Source organism: Varanus komodoensis, unplaced genomic scaffold, assembly GCF_004798865.1.
Source record: "Varanus komodoensis strain SLA01 unplaced genomic scaffold, ASM479886v1 scaffold16, whole genome shotgun sequence".
Taxonomy (NCBI): Eukaryota; Metazoa; Chordata; class Lepidosauria; order Squamata; family Varanidae; genus Varanus; species Varanus komodoensis.
Window position 1 is genome coordinate 13,265,640 of NW_025335468.1, and position 20,179 is coordinate 13,285,818.

At 43.3% G+C, this 20,179-nt stretch overlaps 1 protein-coding gene across 1 annotated transcript in view; it reads right to left on the bottom strand.

The window, feature by feature from the left end:
* Positions 1 to 20,179, bottom strand: part of INSC (INSC spindle orientation adaptor protein) — a 77,084-nt gene that overhangs the window by 6,616 nt on the left and 50,289 nt on the right. The window contains exons 8-9 of the mRNA XM_044426095.1: positions 17,755 to 17,933; positions 1,212 to 1,278 (exon numbers count right to left, since the gene is read on the bottom strand). Of these exons, the coding sequence (XP_044282030.1) occupies positions 1,212 to 1,278; positions 17,755 to 17,933 (246 nt within the window). The remainder of the gene's footprint in view (positions 1 to 1,211; positions 1,279 to 17,754; positions 17,934 to 20,179) is intronic.

Genomic DNA, 20,179 nt, shown 5'->3' on the forward strand with positions numbered 1-20,179 from the left:
TTCTTCACTCATCTTTCCCATCAAGCTAGAAAGTTTCTGACTTATCTCTGCATTCAACTGGTCTTGGTAAGGCAACTGAGAATTCAATTGTGTGTTTCAAAGCTGCTTTTCTCAGTGGCTCTTTGAATATCATCTCTTACATTACTTGTCATCATCATCATCACCACTGATATTTTCATGATCAAAGTTGCAATGGGTTGTGTGCATGTGCGCATGTGTGTGTTTGAATGAGGGAACAGAGGTCTTTTCGTTTTGTGCAGGATTCCTGCTGGCTTCCCAAGGGAAGGGATATTCTCATCATAATTTTTAGTTTCACATGCAAAGGGATGCCCATGAATCCATCTAGTCAGGAATGTTGTACGGTGCTGCTTCTGATTAGGTCAGCCCTGGTTGATTCTTTCTGATGGACATACAAAAGCATGGCTTTTTGGATACTTTCAGAACTTACTCCTGTATTCCAAAGGCTGCTTTTCTTTGCGACTTTCAAAATATAATGTTCTATTTAATTATTCCCATTGCTATTGTGACTGTGTGGATTCTTCCTGGCAATTTTTGTCAGGGCTACAGTGGGGGAGGAATAGCCATCTCACTGCAGAACACAGAAACATCCACCTTCACAAAACCCTGTGTGAGGTTGTGGGAAAGGATGCAGCAGTGAGTCATGCATTGAGCATCAGGCTGAGTTGGATCACTACCTTGGATGCAGCCGTGTGAGTAGGTAGAACATTGCAGTGGGATATTAACCTGCACCACAACAGGCTGTGAATGGGGGAGTTGATTTTTTTTTAATATCCCCCACTCCTTCTACATTTAAAAAAAAGTCTTTTGCAAATGCAAAATCAAAGGGTATACCAGAACTTTTTCTCCCTGGTGTCCAAGCTTTCTATTTGCAGGGTATTTCTACATGGAGGAGCATATATAAAATGGCATCTCCCCTGCACCGGCATCCTGGGTAGTCTATTCCACCACATTTATATTCTATCAGTCCTTTTTGTTGCACGTGAAGCCCCTGCCCAAATGCATGGCTTAGGTATGATAAAGGAGTTCAGAAAATAACCCCTGAATGGACAGGTGAAGAAAAGCTATCCAAGCATAAAGGATATTCGATAGGGTTAATCCATTCATCATTGCTCCAAAATTGCCCAGCAGTTACAGGAAGCCGACCTATTGCTCTGCATCCCACATCCTATTACAATTGTGGAGATACATACCATTTCCTTGGATTATTTCCGAAGCACACTGGTCCAGGACAGACATGTTGGCTAATATTGTCACAACCTGATTAAAAAGATCCAACAGATCAAAATGTTACTGCACACCAGCCTTACCATAGCATTCTTCCAGTTACATAAGCAACCTCTTCCATTTCGGGAGCCTCTCTTATTTCTCCCCTTTCATACCAGCTATTACTACGTGGAATGTGGCTTTGCAGTATGAGGCATCCCTATGACAAGAGGCAGCCTGGTTCCAAGCCCTGAGGCTTTTGTGAAGTCCTGTAAGATTTCATTTTAATGTAGCAGAGAAACTGGATCTTCCTTTGGTCTTTACAGTCTGGTGCAACAGCTCATGAACTCTGGTAAATGCCCTCCTGAAGCTATTCCTGTTTTTCAAAAAATTATTATGATTGTTATACAGGTGCTGCTTCACTGTCGCTTGCCTCCTCTTTCCAGTGCTGCTAAGCCTTTCAAAAGGAAAAGGAATCCGTTTGCAAATGCATATCTGGCTGTCCACCAACAGCAAAGCCATTGGCTCTTCCCTGCATCAAGAAATCCATCCAACTGTGATATCGAAAAGACTTCACAATGCTTTCTGTGGAGGATATCAGGGGCCAGCACTGGTGGCCGCTTACGATTTGCCAAAAAAGAGGAAGTGTATTCCCAAAAAAAGGGCAAAAAAGGCTAAAGTTTGAATAAAATGTGTATACGCTAATGTGCACATACGGAGGCAAATTTAGACATCATGCTTATAATTTAATTAGAAACACAGCAGGTCTCACCATAATGTGAAAGACTGTGGATTGGTGAGCGGTCCAGGCTGTTGCATGGGTGCCAACTGCTGATGGAGTTTTATCTTTAAACTGGAGTTGGGCAGGGCACCTTTTCAAATGGAGTATGCCTTCAAATAGAGGACTGTCCTTTTCCCAAGAGGACACACGGCCTGACCAGTACCCATCAAGGCCCCCTCCCCTGCAGGGCACACACTGCCAACTCTGAGAGCTCTCCGGCTCTGCTACTCTTCCTCCTCCTTGCTGCCCGTGGGTGTTCATCTGCTTTCTCCAAGTATTTAAAGCAGGGATGGGCCACTCATGGTTCTTCAGACGCTTTGGCCTACAGCTCCCCTCAGTCCTTACTATCGAATATGCTGGCAAGGGGTGATGGGAATTGCAGGCCAACACATCTGGAGGGTCCCAAGTTGCCCTGAAAGAAGCAGTGGCAACAGCTTTCTCTTCCCTTGCCCCTTTTATCTTTCAGTGGAGGCGTGAACTGGATCCAAGGAAAGAGTGCAAAACAAGCAGTGTTAACTGCGTAACCCATGCAATGGTGTGCTAACTTGTTTGTTGATTCGCATGATACATTTCATAGTCTTCCCAAGGCAACATACAGCATTCAGTATCAGTTCAGCAGGTCCATCAAATCATAAATGTATTTTTTAAAACTTCAAAAATGACCAAATTACCATAAAAAACCATTAGAAACAAGCCAAATCAAACACTTATTGAATCTACAAAAGCAGCATATCTAATAAAACCATTGCACTTAATAAGGGCATCTTATTCGAGGGCCCCCAAAACCTGTTGCTGGCAGTCTGTAAGGATTTCCACTTTTCAAATACAGTTAATGTTGCTTCCTTTTTTCGCCTGGCTAAAACCTGCCTTTTCTGGATCACCTTCATTTTGCATCTGTGTTGCATCATCCGCTGCCAATCTATCCCTACTGCCCATCAGCCAGGAGTCATTTTTTTAGATGCTGCCCTCTCCACCGTTCTGTCCTGGGGATAGTTCTCGCCTTCATACTCATCCCTCCATAACTGCAAGATCACCTGATGACTTCCCCATGTGCGTAAGCTACCACAGCTGTAAAATCACAGCAGCCCCAACTGGTTCAAAGAGCCTGGAAGGACATCATGAGAAATATGCAGCCCAAAGCCCACAAGGCAGAGCATGTGCTCTGCTCAGCACTCAGCATATTGATACACTAAACAGATGATAAGAAGTGTTACCAAGGAGGTGCCTTGCAAATCAGCAAGTGTGAGAATTTGCAAACAGTTAAAAGCACTTAAATGCAGATAATGTTTGTTGGAACTCACAGGAAACTATTTGAGATAAAATGGAGAAGGCAAACAAACACTTTGATGTAGCTTTAGGCCGGAGTCGGTACATTCAAACAAATAAAGCTGCCTGATGCCAGGTTGCTGCCACTTTGGGTCTTGCTAGGACATTAGTACTAGTAACAAAGGAGAGCCCCACCTACGATGCAAATACCTTGATGAAATGGCAACAGTGACAGGTAGAAATGCAGCTACTCAAGATACATCTATGCATTTATTTCATGTTAATTATTAACAGAGTTTCAGGCACAATGTATGTATGTATTCCTTCATTTTAAATTATATTCTGCTAATGAAAATTACTTACTCTGTGAAGAGCCCTACACCCCACATGGCTTTCTAAGCAAAAGATGGGGAATTCAATTAAGGACAATTTGAATACATGCCAATTATTCCTTTCTTCAAGTTATTTTATCTAATAAACATTCTGAAAATCAAGACACATATTTATACTGTGTGCCTTTCAGTGCTGCAAATTATTTGAGTGCTGGGTTTATATTGGATCAATCAGCCCAATCCCCCTTCCCTAATTATCCAAACCTTTCCATTTGTGAGATATACATTCAGTGACCATAGGTCATTCTAGTTAGCTCTTTAGCCTAGGAGTTCATTCAACACCAAATGTTTAAAAGACAATAATAGTGTACAGGATTAGAGAAATGCGCACAGAAAATCTTCACTCTGAATCTTCATTTAATTAAAACTGCAACCATGAGACTTGGCATAGGCAGTCAGACCAATGGTCCATGACACCCAGAAGCCTCTGTCCAAACGTTGGAGTAATGAGTTACTGGTTTCAGGCAGTCCTAGACTTGCCTAAGAGTCAAGTGCCTAGAAATCACTAACCTTCATCCCTGATCCAACTTTCCACTCTATTAGTTTCTTAGAATCGCTTATCTAGTCAGAGCACTTGAATTGCATTTATTATGCCTAACAACCATTACCGCTTTTCTCAATGACAAGCACTCACAGTACATGCAGAACCTTTGATTAACCTTCATTATGCACCCTGAAATGTACCTCTGAATTTCGGGTTGGATTCCTTTGAGAAATGAATGCCTTATCACAGCACAATGCAATAGTTGTGCAACAATAATTGGACATTATGATAAATAGAAGGACACAATTCCAGTGGCCTAATCTCCAGGCAACCATATTATTAGGTCTGGTGCCCAGCCTTCGGGAAAGCGCATCACGTGCTCCCTGCCAAGCTGCACCAGGAAAAAACAGCACAACGCAACCGGCTGATCAGGGATGAGCTTTGCTTGCAGGTGCTCTGAGCACGTGCAGCACTCCCTCCTCCGGTGTATCTCTGCTGTGCTTACAAAGAGGGGAGGGTGCTCTCCCGTGGCTAGAGTAATGTCTGAACTCCCCTTGAGGGAGCAGACACAGAATGACGTGAGGAGGGGAAAAATGGTAAGAGATCACAAGGGGGGAAAAACCCGATGCAAGGGAAAACTGTTGAAAGGGATATGATTATGGCAGAGAATGGTGTGGAAAAGTTATAAAACACTTTGCAACCTCTATCTACCACCTCCCAAATAACACATAGAATAGGTTTATAGTTCTTCTTTATTGACACCCAAGCCAGCGCAAAGTTTAAGAACTCTCGGGCTCTCGGAAAAAGGGGAACACCATTCCCTGCAGCCTCCCCCCTTTCAAACTGTGTCCTAAGAGGTTTGCTCAAGTTCCCTTCACTGACCTGGTTTGCAGTGTCCACGGAGCTCCTGGGGGGTGGCTCAGCATATCACCTGACACCCCCCCCTTCCAGCAGTGGGTTATCAACACCCTAACTGGCCATGCGCAGAGTGTGGGGGAAAAGCTCTCCAGGGCCACCACATGCAGCCCGCTCAGGCCCCATTTAGGGCAAAACACCATTCCGGCTCAGTTCCTTGAAAGGAAGGGAGGCCGAGTGCCTGGCTGCGGCTGCTGCTTGCCCCCGGCGCCTGCCTGCACAGCCTGCCCAAGCGTGGGGCGTGGTGGGAGCAAACAGCAGGTGCCCACTGGGGCGGCCCTGGCAGGCACTGTGCCCGCCAGCCCGTGGCGGGGAGCTGCGAGGGGGAAGAGGCGGCCGAGCAAGGAAGGGCGAGGTGCAGCTGCGGGGTGGGTACTTCCAGCTGGGCCTCCTTGGGAAGAAGTCATACAACTGTGCTGCCTTTGCTTCTTCTGGCACCCACGGGTGCTGTGGCAGGTGAAAGCAAGCAGTGCACAGAAGCACCCCCCCACCCCCCAGCAAGCAGCTTACCAAGGGGAGGGATGCTTCTTTTGACCCCTTCTCCCCACTGCTTGGGCAGGGCCAAGGGGCAGGCCAAGATGCCTCCCCACTCCAGGTCCCCCCCGATCCGGTGCCCATGCAGGGGAAGCCTGCCCCCAAGCTATCCCACTTTCCCAGCATGGGCAGGGAAGCAGATGGCAGCTGCTGGAGTTGCCTGCTTTCAGCTCCTGGCACCAGCTTCCTGCAGCGCCCCTGCAGTGCCCCCACAACACCGGCTGGAGACTTAGGCAAAAGTGGGGGCAGGAGATGCCTCAGGGCCTCCAGGATGCCTCTGCTGTGGTGAACAGGCACAACCAAGTGACGACTCGTTGCACTGCTGCGCTGCATGCATGTAAAATCCGCACACCGACAAGATGGTCCTGAAGAGGATGGCCTTCAACAGCATCCACCCACCATCCGCCCCCTGAGCAGGCATTTGAACCTGTGCGTCCCACGTAAAAACGCCAAAACGCACACGCCCTTGCATGTAACAGTGGCGAAGCGGAACTGTCGTACCGTGTGGCCCACGGGGCGCTTAGCAAACGGTCCCTGCCTAAAAATGTGCTGCGTGTGGCAAGGGAGACGTAGGCTTTCGCTTCTGCTCTCCCAAACCTATTTGGGGACCAAGGCACATGCCTTTGTGCATGAGCAGGTTGCACCCACACATTGGCTGCAGCCGCACTAAAGGAGGGGAAAGATCCTGTGGGACAGAACTACTCAGCTAGGCAAGGGCAGAAATGAGGCTTGCTTGTTATTTTGCAAATGCTGGAGGGGCATAAAGACTCGTTTCAGTGTTGTGCTACATGCACATGAAATCCACATGCCAAACGAAAGCCCCTAAATAGGAAGGTGTGCTTTCTCTGTCTCGAGAGAGAAAGAAAATACAGGAAAATGGAAGGCATTTGTTAATGGCAAATACCGGAATCCCCCACCACTACCTTTTCTGGTGGATTCCACACTGCAGAGCTGTGGGTCATTCTACTAATTCAATCTTTATTAGTCATAAGTAAAGAAATCATATGTTTTGATTAGTATCACTAAAATGAATAGAACACTTCAATCTTAAAAGTAACTATGATTCCATTAGGTGTCAAATTACATACTTATGCAAGTGCTTATATTAATTGATTTTCAGCTCTATATATGGCTAAGCAAAATAATTTTCTGATACAATTTATTTCTGCTCAGTTAATTGCATAAAGACCAGTTAAGAAGGACTTGCATAAGGACTTTTGAATAACCTCTCACAGAGCTGAGGGACCCTGGACATTGGAAAAGGACTCCCTGCACTGTGTTTCTGCAAATAACTTTTAGAGGAGGCATCCAGTGAATCCCATCCAACAATGAAATGGCTACTGTGAGCTCACAGGGATGGAAGGAAAACTCTGGAGCAAATGGAGCTGGGGGTGGGGGCTGGTCCATGGGGCTGTAAGGGGAAATCATGCCGAATTTCATGGAGCCAAACAAACAAACAAACAAAAAAGCATTCATTGGAAAATATATATATGAAAAATGCACATTTTTGAAAAGTGCTGATTAACCCACTTAAATCAAAGGAGAAAATGTACATTTGTTTAAAGTGCGCAAGCAATTTACTCATTTGGGGGAAAATGCACAAAATTATGCACAATTTTTCACAGAAAGGGGGGATAAAGAAGCTTGAAATCTCACACAGACACCAAGTTTGTGTTGGAATTCAGAGAAACACAACACATTTCAGTTTTTCTGACTTGAACATCCCCTCCAAAGTCCTCCTCCATGCTGGCCCTGACAAGCTTTGTCCTCCAAAGGCCTGAAGGGGGGAGCCTGCGAGGGGGTGAGCTGACTGTGTCTAGGCTCCTTCAGGCAAGCCAGAAGCCCAGGCACATGGAAGCCTTACATGGCTGGAGCTGAATTCCGGTGGTTCTCCCTTCACCTTCTTCTGCGGGAGACACAAAGGTGTGGGAGCAGCATCACCTGGCCAGAGACAGTACTTGCCACGCCATCCCCAGTTCTGAAGGGGGTGCCATCATTTGTCTTGACACGGTTCCTACATTCTGGAATTGTTTATATTTTTGTAAGCAAACCAAGTATATAAATAGCATAGGTGAACATCTTTAAAAATACCAATTTCTGATATTTCATATGTATAACTGCTTAGGGTAGCAATTGCATTGTTTGAGTCTCTGAAATCCAGGCCCCAAAGCCCTGCCCTGTTCTCATTTTTATCTCCATTACTGCCATTTCTACACTTGGTTTAATTACCTAAGTACGGGGGTGGGGGGCTTTGGAATTATGTAATTTGTCATCTTCAGCTTTGTTAACATAGACAAAATGATTACCTCACCGGCTTACTACGGAAGCAATGCTTTTGAAGTTGTTTCCTAAATGTGAGCCCGGTCACTTCGTAAATGACTGTGGCACACATGCCAGGATGTATTATGCAAAATATTCAAGCTAAACAGCGCGAGCTTTTGCCAAAAAACATGCCGTCATGTTTGCAAAACAGCACTGCTTCTGGGCACCGTTCTAGCTGCTGGTGAACTGTACCAGAAAGCCATGAATTGCTTGAGCCCTAAACAGATATGAGTCTGTTCACACAGATGCTGATCCCCGTATGAATGGGAAGTTGAAATTTCCAACACAGAGGCCAGGTCTTAGACACAGTGGGTGCAACAAAAATGACCGCATACCCTGCTATGCAGGTTCATCCATCCTGTGTGACCCCACCTAGAGCCTTCTTCAATCTTTCCAGTGCCATGATAGACTAGACCAAGTGTTCTGGACCATGAGTGACACCACCTTCAGGCCAGACAAAAAAATTAAATTAACTCCAGTTTCCAAATGAATATATTTGTCCAAGAACTAAGCTGACTGATCCTGCAAAATGGCCAGGTGCTTTTAAAGTAAAAGCTCAGAATTAACTAAGACTTCACTTTCAAGACTTCACTAAATCTTGACTCACCAAAATGAGCTCACTTACAATGTTATGCTCATTTAAATCTCATGAACTCAGTGGGATTTCTGTATGAGTAGACATACGTAATCAAATCACTTTATCATTAATCTTTTGGCACTTGAGTCTCCCAAGCGTGGAAGCCTGCTTTTGCTTCCACACCAGCCGCTTGAACACAAAGCAACAAGATTACACAGTCAAATGCATTTCTATGTTGGGGAGGCAGGAATCACCACAGAGAGGCTGGAAATGCAAGTGGACACAATCTTGAACATCTTTCCTTCTCATGATTCTTCTGCATGCACCTATTTAATGTATAGCTGGCCCCATTTGGGGCTGGGGACAGGCCTACACACATTCTCCATTCCTGGGCATGTCCTTTGCATGGAAATTTGTTCTATAGAGGAGGAGGAAAGGATGGATTTTTCACAATCCCCAAAATCTACTGCAACTGCTTTCTGTACTATACTATCAGTGAATACACGAGTGCACACAAATAAATGTGCATGTATGCAAACACATATACCCAAGAACCCACTGCACCCCTGGACAGGACCCCTGATACAGTGTACCCCATAGCCCCCTGAACAAGAAACTTTCCCATCAGAATCCCCCAAGAGAGGGTCTGCCCCATGTCTGCTGGGAGGGGCAGGCATATAACTGTATTCTTCAGCCTGCTAATCTCTCCTGCTCTCAGACAGTGGGTAGGCAAGTCTACCATTGGTGACTGCAAATGTTAGAGGCATCTGCCCACTCCATCCTTCTCAGCGGTGACGGCTGTCCCACAGGAGTGGGGAAAAAGTAGGCACTCCGTTGTATCCGTCAGCCTACGTATTTCCCCCAGCTTCACCTCGTATGGGCTGCACAATGATGAGCTAGTTAAAGAAGGCTGTTCCTGTGGCTGAAGAGGGCCCCATAGGCTTCAACTGCACACACATCTTGTAATTAAGATGAATCAATGTGTTGTAAACACAAAACAACACGAAGATCTTCTTGGTAAGCACACTAAGTTTCAAGTGCTTAGGTCTCACAATATTTATGTGTGCATTTTTTCCTAAATCTTGCAAAACTTGGAGCATTTTCAGAAGCATGGCAAGACCTTTCTTTCCAGCTGGCTGTTGGGGCTATCGCAAGCTTTAGCCACTGCAGACTCCCTCCATATAGGGCATGATGCTATGGCTGTAATACCTAGAAGTGTACAATCAAGGGGTGCTTGGTGGATCTGTGGGGCAAGTTTACAAAAGAAGAGAAGGAAGAACAAAATGTAAATAAAATAGACAGATCCAAGGACTCTTGTTTGTGGATCAGGCTGTGAAGTCCTAGACCAGTGAAATAATATACTCTCACCTGCCTGCTGTCTGAAATGATCAACTTGACTGTTTTAGAGAAAATTATTTTTCAAAAGCCAGCAATGATGCCACAAAAAGAAACAAAACACAAATTGTGGTACATTTTCTATTAAGAAAATTGCCTTATCTAAATTTATCATCTTCGTAGAAGCAATCATTGCTGTGTTTGAGGAAATACTGGATAACATTCGATCTCAATTAAATTATCTCTCTGCCATTTTTGGCAAGATGACTCACTGGATAAAAACGTCATTTCTGTCTACTTGCTCTTTTAATCATCTCTAACTAACAATATATTTGGAGCCTGGCATAGCTAATCCATCCATTTTACTGAATGAAGCAACTTGGTCTATCAAAGAGAACAATTCCTCATTTTAAAAAATACAAGTAGTGATAAATAATAATAATATTCATATCAAACAGGGGACCCAGCATGCATGTAACCACTTGGGATGCCAATCACCTGCAGCAAACAACAAGCCAGTAATTTTAAGACCCATTCAGAAGGCTGGGAGAATATGGAATTGATAAAGTTCTCCCCGTGATGTTGCAGGGTTTTACAAGGAGCCCAAACAAACGACCAGTTACTTTCCAACAAATTCTCTCACCACTGGCTAGCTTGGTTGTCCAAAGGCCAGCAAGAGAAGACCCCATCTGTCCAGGTCCAGTTTTACCACTATCTAGAACAGCTGGTTTCCCAGTTCACAGAAACTTTGTTTTTCCAGCATTAAGTTTCTTTCTCATCCAACCCAAAAATGGATCCAGACATATAGATATTGAAGAGCACCAGGAATGGGCAACCCATAAGTGAACACCCTTTAAATCAATTCCAGATGTGTGGTGGGACCTCTAGCTTGCAAAACTCTAGCTTTGCAAGTGGCTACATCATGTGTACCCTCTGATAACCTGGTTTTGTCCAAACTTATGGGGCTTTCTGGAGACTCATCGATGCCTACTTTGGTACCCCGCATGTCCATATCTATATGCCAAGGCACAGACAGACAGACAGACAGACAGACACATTGTTGGAACAATTTACAATGAAAGCTAGATATGAGGATGAGGCCTTCCAAAGAATGTTTACTTGCTCAAAGTCAGGAGCATTTTACACAGCTTTACATGTCAGATTTAAAGCTATGGAAAACCTGCAATTCGTAAGGTATTTTCCTTATCTTACAAATTCTGCTTCTTTTCAGGGCTGCATCCACACCATGCCTGAAATCAGCAGAACTGCACAAAAGTGTCTGATGTTGGTTCTGAGGAGAGCTCTGTTATTGTGTCATTTCATGGCAACTCCTGCAAACAACACACGCTGCATTTTTTGTCTAGACCAGGGTGGCCAACTTTTCATACCTCAAGGGCCGCATGAGGACGTTGACACAGAATCCAGGGACTGCACAATGAATTACATTTCCATATCGTAAATTAAAATGTTCACAATATTTAAATTTAATTTAATATACACAATATATTAACCATTAATCAAGAGATAATTAAATTGAAGATTCTTTTAGAACTAATTGAATGAAAAATGAACTAATTGATGAAAAGATGATGATTTCTGCCTCTGAAGAAATCACAGGCAGCTTCTTCTCTGACCACGGTCCAAGCACAATGACCACGGCCTCTCTGTTTCCAGCATCACTGGTGTATAAGCCCGGCTGGACAGTGCAATTGATTGATGCACCTTCACCTGGTAAGTCTGCTGAGGACCCTGATATAGGAAGGAGGACATCAGGAGGGGTCCCTTCTATACCGGTACTGCCCATTAGGCTTATTGGGCTGTGCAGAGCTTCTCTGAGCATCAAGAAAGCTCTGTTTGATTTTCCACAATGCTTTAGAATGAGACTACATCAGAAGCAATGAGGAAAATTAAAATGTCAACCACCTTCCTATTGCTCTGGAAAATTTTGAAAAGCATCCCAGGATAAGCATTGGCAGCTGCCTGAAGATGGTACATGGGGACATTGAGCTTGATTTGTATGGCAGTTTGCCCTATAGGTTAATTTTACACTGCATAAAGAAATAATTCGTTTATTCTCCTTAACCTAACTTCCATTCAATTCAGGAAGTGGCATTAGACAGGATACTATCATCACTTACTGTTTGTAAAGTACATACAGTACAGTATAGTAGACCTTGTATAATAGCCAATGAAACAGCCTGCAACTGTGGGTTTACAGTATCCTCATTATCAACGACAACAACAGTATTAATAATATTGGATCACATTTATATCTCAGGGCGGTTCACATAGCTCCATGTTATCGTCACAACAGCCCTGTGAGGAAGGTCAGACTAAGCCTGTGAGTGGCCAACGTTACCCAGTGAGCTTCATAGCCAAGCAGAGACTAGAACCCGGACCCTCTGGGTAGGTCCCCAATCCAAAACTCTGACCACCACCCACAGCAGCTCTCCAGGAAGCCTATGAAAGGACCAAAGCACATGTTCCTCGCCCACCCACCCCCCGCCGCTTTAGAATAAGTACGGGGCCCAAAAGCTGGATTGGGGCCCTAGTGCGGGGGTTGGGGAGACTTTAATTCCTCACCAGCACTGTAGCCCTGATCCAGACTGGGAACCATGTGCCTGCCATGTATTTTGCCGAATAAGAACCAATTAAAGCTAATAGATCAGTATTTGACCTATTTGGGAAGAAAGAGTGGAGAGAAGGAAGGTAAAGGAAAGCTTTTCAGACATAAGACTGAGAAGGTGGAAGGCAGAAAGAGGCATCTTCTACTCAACATGCCAGTGACTAATCTGTATGTCTGTCTTGTAAGTTCTGTTATTCAGTATTTTCTTCCAAATGCACATTACACTGAGAAAAATGTAATGCCAGAATATCCAATAGTTACAAGTGGCTTTAGAAGAACCAAAATAATCTGTAGCTAGTTGTAATTCCTCATCTCATGATCAAGCTCATTCAGTTTTCAGAATAAACAAATCTATTCCATGTGCAAATAATTTGGACTGGGCTTTTTTTGTTGTAGGTGTTTGTCTTGAATAAACAGAAAGCTATTGCCTCCTCCCCAAATCAACTATTCCATTCTTTGACATGTTCCTCTATTTCAAATCAAGCTTGGACGTACTGCGAGCTATTAGCAGAGCTATTTTTAATTTGCTACTTTTCTTAGGCGCACAATATTTTATTCAATGAATTATCAAATCTGATAATATCCAAGTAGTTGAATGTCTGTAGATCTCTTATAGGTTAGCACAGTGTATCCTTACCCTCATTGATGTAGGTGAAACTTGTTTGCAAATATAACTGTGGTCTAAGTTAGCTCCTGTGAAAATAGGGTTCCCACGTGCAATTTTTCATCATCAGATATAGAGGTTAAAAGGAAAGAGGGTAGGGGGAGAAAGGGTCAGTTGGACAAGTTACTTTTTGCTCTGTTTTTACTGACGAGCTGGTGCGCTATAATCAAACATGCATTATGGGTTTCCTTCTCTCTCTTTATACTCATATACATTCATACATTTTTACACAGTTGTAAGAAGCTGAGTGCAAAACTTTCAGGAGGGCGTTAGATCACAAGGGTAGCCAGAGACAAAGTTTATGTTGATAATCTATTAGCCTTTCTTTGTCAAGAAAAAAATGTTTTTAGAGTCTGCTTACTAGTCGGTATAGCAGTTAAACGCTATTACTTGAACACTTTTTACCCAATTTGAACCCTAAAGGAACAAATGGTTGAAAATGTGTGTAGCATACATAGAATTCTTATTTTTCAGATTAATTAAGAAAAAATAGCTCCTAGGGACTCAAAATCTGCATGTTTAACTGCATGTTGTACACCAAACTTTTCTCCATCCATCCCATTATCAAACTGTTCAACAGTAGACAATAATTCAGGTATAATTGCTGGGACAGAAAATCACCCGCTCATCCTCCTTTTCTACCAGTGACAAAATTCACAGTATCTTACTGCTGTAGGTAAGTTCCATTTTCACTCTATTTATAGTAGTTGATGAGTTAATGCATGGACATTTCAGAATAATTTCTTCATGAATAATAACAAATGTGTGTTTTTTCATAGGGAAATAATATTTTTTCCAATTTTGAAGCATTAAAGAAAATGGGTACACACAAAGTTATTGAAGCAAAACCAGCACATCCAATTCCTAACAGTGTAGGGATCAATGTCTTTTCAAAAGTGAGGATATGTTATATATGAACATACTACTCTTTCAGTATAAAGAGCCTTTACAATTTCATCTTATTTTTTTAGTAAATGTTTTCTGAAAGAAAGTCTCCTTTGATTTCCCTATTTTAAAATTTCCACAGCTTATTCAGAGTCATTCTTATAAGGTTTACTTTCATTCTCAACTGCAGGAATAGATTAACTTTTTCTCATAGGTATACAGGTCAGGATCAGTGCAAGGTAGCCCACAGGCATGTCAGAAACCACTTCCTCCATGAGATTTCACATGCTTGTACATGTACCACACGGCCTTCAATAAAGATGCTATCTTTTAGCCTTCAGTCTTGCAGCTGCCATATAACGTTGCCCTGGCAGATCACCTTGGCCCATACAGACCTGAGTAAACCTTAAGAGCGTCGGAGGAAGACATTCTGGTTGTCCCATGGCCCGCAGAATGCCACCTTGCAACAATCCAGAAGTAGATCTTCTCCACAGCGGCATCAATCTTATGGAGTGCCCTCTCCCTTGGTACTCAGGAGGTGCATTATTTGTTTGTTTATTATTTATTTCTCCTCCTGATGCTTTCCCCACTGATGCTTTCAGTGTTATCCCCGCAATAACACCCCTGTGAGGCATGCTGGGATGAAAGTCTGCAATGGGCCCAAAGTCACCCACTTGGTTCCATGCCTGAGTGGGGACCAGAACCCAGATCACCTGCGTGCCAGTCCTGCACTCTTAACCACTACACCAACCACTTAGAGATTTTTTTAGAAGCAAGAGACGCTCATATCCAATAGGATTGTGCAAAACAAAACAAAACACCCTTGGAACCAACCAAATTCATGTTGATAGGAAGCTGATTTGGCTTGGATGCTTGGACTGATACTGCGATCTGATCAAAGCTGAGCTTTAACTTACCCTGTCTTCTCAAGTCTTGGATGATATCTTCTTTGACTATAGCAATAACTACCCATAACTGTTTGATTTCTTAGAAAGATTGCATAACTTTTCAGAGCAATAGGGTAGCTCAGTTTTGCAACCGCACTGAAAACAATTGTGAGTTGCTGCTAAGCCTTTTACCTGCATCCAATGCTCTGCTCACTTCTGTTCAGTCCAATAGGAGCAAAAATCTGCTTGGTTCACATCCGAATACAATTGAACCTAATTTGCACTTCTAAAACTAACTCATGGCCCAGAATGCAGTTATTCCTGAGTTTTTACACATCTTCAAATGTTGTGATGGAACATTATGGGAAATGGTATACCAATAATACAATGGTGTATACAAAAATACACAGGTATTTGGGGGGGAAACGTTATCTCGTTCCTTACTTTTGTCCCTTTCCTCTCTTTCTCAATATCTGCCCATCTATCTGACAGGGCAACATGCCGGCAAAGGGGCTCCCTCTCTTCCTACTCTCCTCTTCTGCTATGACTGGGGGACGTAACAGGGCATGGGCTTGTTTGGAATGCTTGCCCATCACATCTTGCCTCTGCTTCCCGCCCACAACTGCCTCCATTTTACTCATCCTTGCACTTCCTGAGCAGAAATAGATGTGTGTTTAAGTGTGCATGTGCACACACACATCTGAGTGTGTATACTGATTTTTCATAACTCTCTAACACCTGATCCTATTTGTTGTAGCCCAGACTCTTCTGCTTACCTGGTATAACAGTTAATTTGAAGGTTTTTTCCTTTAAATGTTGTCTTATAAAAAGAAAAATCAGAAATTTTGTGGAGATTTCTTAGCCCATGCCTGAGGAGTTATTGCATTTTAGAAACTGCAGAGATTAGGTAGATCCCAAGTGGTTGCCACAAAATTCCATTTTTAAGCACTTTTTCCAGGTCACTGCACAGTCTAATGTATTCTCTAAACATATGGTAGGATTTACTAAAGCTTACTCCAAGTTGTTATTTTCACTCAACATTTATCATTGTGTTTATTCAAAATAATACAAAATATGCCCCAGGGAAGTTTCATGGTGGATCTTAAGGATTTTGTTCAGGGTGAAAAACAATCAAACAGATAGAGCAGATAAAAGCCATTTTACAGTAATTGGTTTGTCTGCATAGTTACAGGGATTAAGCAGAGTAAATGGGTGGTTTGTTTCCCCTTTCTTCCAAGCTCATACTTATGAGCTTGTTCTAGATTTATATATCAGATTCCTGCAGTCATATAAATTTGTCTTAGGTTACTCTTGGGGGGGTTCAAGTTTACTGGAGACAGAGGACTGCAGGAGCAGTGAAGTGGAATAGAAGACAACATTTGGTCATTTAGTGGCTTGATTTACAAGACATGCCAGCCTTCCTTGCCTGGGTTTTGGAATGTGAGAAATACAGGAAGCCAAAACACTAATAAAGCCAGATTGTGACTTTATATCTGGAAGAAGACAAAACATGAGGCTGTTCATGCGCCACAGTTGCTTAAGATTACCTTCATGGGCCTCACGTGTTTCTCACCAACCAAACAGGAGCTGGAAGTCCTTAAAGCACACATCACATCAAGACCATATCAAGACCCTAAAATAATGAAAACTGTATTTCTAGTGCCCATCAAGCCACCCAGCAGTCAAAAAACACACTTCTAGTTGAGACAAGTCAAGGGAAGAGAAAAGGCCAGTCAGTATGAAGGAAAATATGAGGTTGTCATTGGACCAAAAAGAGACTGCATCTCAGTACCAGAACTCACTTCTTCACTTCATTCCTTAGCTCCAATTTTGCTAGGAGATTTTTGCTTAAGAACAGGAGAAGGGCCCTGCTGGATCAAGGCTATTGAGTTCAGAGGACAACCATCTATTTGTGGAAAACCCACAAACAGGATACAAGTGCAGCAGCACCCTTCCATCCATGTTCCCCAGCAACCGGTGCACCTAGACATATGGCTTGCTCTGGGATGTTGGGGACACCACACATTTATAAAGAATGCCTACTTCTCCCTGAGAGAAAGGAGTTCTTGCTTTGAATATGTCCTCATTTCAGTTTTCCCTGGGCAGTTTTCTGAAACAGCTTGATTAAGTGGGTTGCTTGGTTCAAGAACAATGTTTAAATACCTCCTTTTGTACGGTTTTCTTAAGTTGATATTTTTATTTCTGTCTATTCCCTTGTGAGGCAGAAAGATCAATATTTTAGTTAAATTAGTTAAATTCATAAAAATCTTAATTTTCTCGTCTGGGTATCCTATACAATGCATCCTGGAGCAGATATCCTCAGCTTTCACCTGAGCTCACGCGAACCTGTCTCCTGTACTTGTGAGAGGTAGCAATAAATCTTAACCTTAATCTTCAGATTAAACAATGACACAGTTGGAAGTATAATAAAATTCAATTACTTTTCACTAATGTGTGTTTTTGGTGGATGTAATTTAGGGCTCAGTCATATACATGATATGTTTCACATACTTGTTTCATTATTTTGTGCAGATTACTAGTATCTTTATAACTGCACTGTATTCTTGGTCCCTCAGATGATGTTTCTGTCATTTCTGCAGTTATATTTTCATCCAATGCACTAGTCAGTTATTACACATACAGACTTTTCCTTGTATCCACTGCTCTCATATCTTGTTACTGAGTATGCTCGTTATTCACCACTTGTCATAAAATAAGTATATTCTGATGCTGGAGAAGGAAAAGAAGATGTAGAATTTACTCCTTTACTATTGGTGCATCTGTGACCCAGTCTCAAGGCTTAAACCAAGACAGGCCTGAGCATCAGCTGCTACCCCAATGTACAAATGTGCCTTCACTTACCTGGTCTCGAGAATAGGGGCTATCCACTTTCTGCTTGTCCCCGCAAGCTCCTATAAGAATCCTCACTGCATCCAGCTGGAGCAACATCTCACAGGCCATTGTATCAAAAAATGTGATGTTGGCAAGTGCAGCTGAAGCCAGTAGGAAAACCTCTCCAGAGACAGCCTCTTGGCACAGTTCTAGGTGTGTAAAAGAACAATACAATAAAGGCATTGCATTAAAAGCAGTGGATCATCTAATCACAAACTGAGAGGCTTTATCCACCTATCCACTTCATTTAGGGTGCAATCCAACCAGGACTCTGAGTAGGATTTGCTTCCTATAAGGCAGAAGGAGAGGAAGGTCTACCTGTTGCACCTCAAATCGCAAGCTGACCAGACTGAGGTGCCGCTTCTTGCAACCCCAGAGCTGGAGCTGGTGCAACTCTTTCCAAGCTGGCCTTGAGGGAGAAAGCAGGATGCTCCAAATTTGGAGCAGATTTCCAGGGTCAGATTCCGACAAGTCTGATGGCTGCCTGGATTCTGTTCAAAGGCCATGAAGCATTTGCACTCGCACACCCCTTTCCAACAGCGGCTCAAAGATCAATTCATACAAGACAGAGTTACAATTTCAAAGACAATAACCTAAAATGGAAAAAGGAGGAGGAAAAAAAATAAAAGGCTGGGACCAGTTCTTAGTTGCAAAAAGGTCCATATTCCATTTATGTTTCACCTTAACTTGATTCTTCCTTCAAAGCAGCTCAAGGCCTGTATAGCGATGCCCTTCTTTCCAGTTGCTCCGTGCATTCCATGGTGCATGAGTCCCTGGTTTGTGTTGCCATCAAAAGTTTGTGTAACAGCAAGAACACAGCAAATGTTACAAAGTTGCATCACACCATATTGAAATGCCTACATGGCGGCTCTCTTTGCTGCGCATGTGAGCTCTTACGCCACAACTGCGGCCAGCCCAAATCCCTCCCTGAGCAACCCAACAGCAATTCCACTGTTGCCTCCCTCCCTAAGGCTGGGTTTTGTTCTTTCTACTGGCAGAACTCTCCCATTGAAAGCAATGGGAGGGAGCTGATGGTGCTGGCTCTGTGCTGGGCACAGATCAGCATCCTGTTTCAGGCCAAGAAAGCTGCCCTGGCAGGCTTCCTTTGCCCTTTCCTGGTGCCGAATGGTCCAACATGCCACATGCATGTCTGCAGTGGAGAGGAATCCACCATTAGATCTGCCCCTCTCAGGGAAGATTCCTTTCTCTGGGTCCTTGGAGGGGAGCTCCACCAAATCCTCTGGCCACTAGAAACCACTGCACAACAGCCGAAATATACCTTGTGGTTGCACCAGCTTCCAGAGGGCTTGCCTGTACCCCCCAATTGACTGCCTGATACCCAATCCAGTGATTATGGATGTCCCTGAGTGCTCCGGTGCAAACAAAGAGTTGCCACACTAGAAGAACTTTTCTCAGTGGAGAGGCCAAGTCCACCCTCACATAATGCTGCAACTGATGGAGTCTCACCACTAAAACAAATGGGGACACCCAACCAGCCTGGAGCGCCACACTAGCAGTTGCAGCATAAATGGGCCTTGCAGTTATGCCACTGAGTGATGCTACCTCTCCTCCATCACTCAGACGTGGCTACCCTTCCAGGTTTTGATTAAAATCCATCACTTCCTTGCCCAGCCTTGAAAGCTTTGCACTCTAAAAGCCCCTTACACATTTCTCTGGTTTAACGTGCCCTTATCACTTGCGCATGACAAACATCCAGCCAGCCTTCCACCACTTAGCACACACACTGTATTTTCATTCCCTGAATTGCTTACTAATATTTATTATGGAGATCAAGCATTGCCACTGATTATACCAAGAAGATGCATCAAGAATGAAGCCTGCAGTGAGCACTCACTTCATTAGTGGCCTGGGCTAGCACACTTAGCAGTCCACATTGGAGGTTGTTCAAGATGATGTTACATCACTGACTAAAATGAAATCGTATGGGCAGACAGTTAAAACTAATTGTTCAGTGAGAGTATAATTCTGCAGTTTGTCTTGCTATCACTACAACCATGTCTTTGACGCCTAAGAATATCTGGTATAATTTTTTTCTGCTGAAATCTTCTTTAAAATGCTGCCGACACAGCTATTATTATTATAACCTTCTTAAGTGCCTTTTAATTCCTATACACATTTATTTTAACTAAGGTCTGACTCAGTCAGCAATTTGATTTCACTGTGGTCTAAAGATTAAATATATAACAAAAGTAATTCCATTACTCAGCTATAAATACGATAGAGAAATTGGTGATTGATTAGTGGAAAGATTCCACCATCCTCAAAGTTGCAGGCATTTCTTTCTAAATATACTTAGACATAGCTGGACCTGTCTAAATGAGGAGATGTTTTGGTGGTGACAAGAGAAATAAATCTAAATCTTTCCCAAGATGTT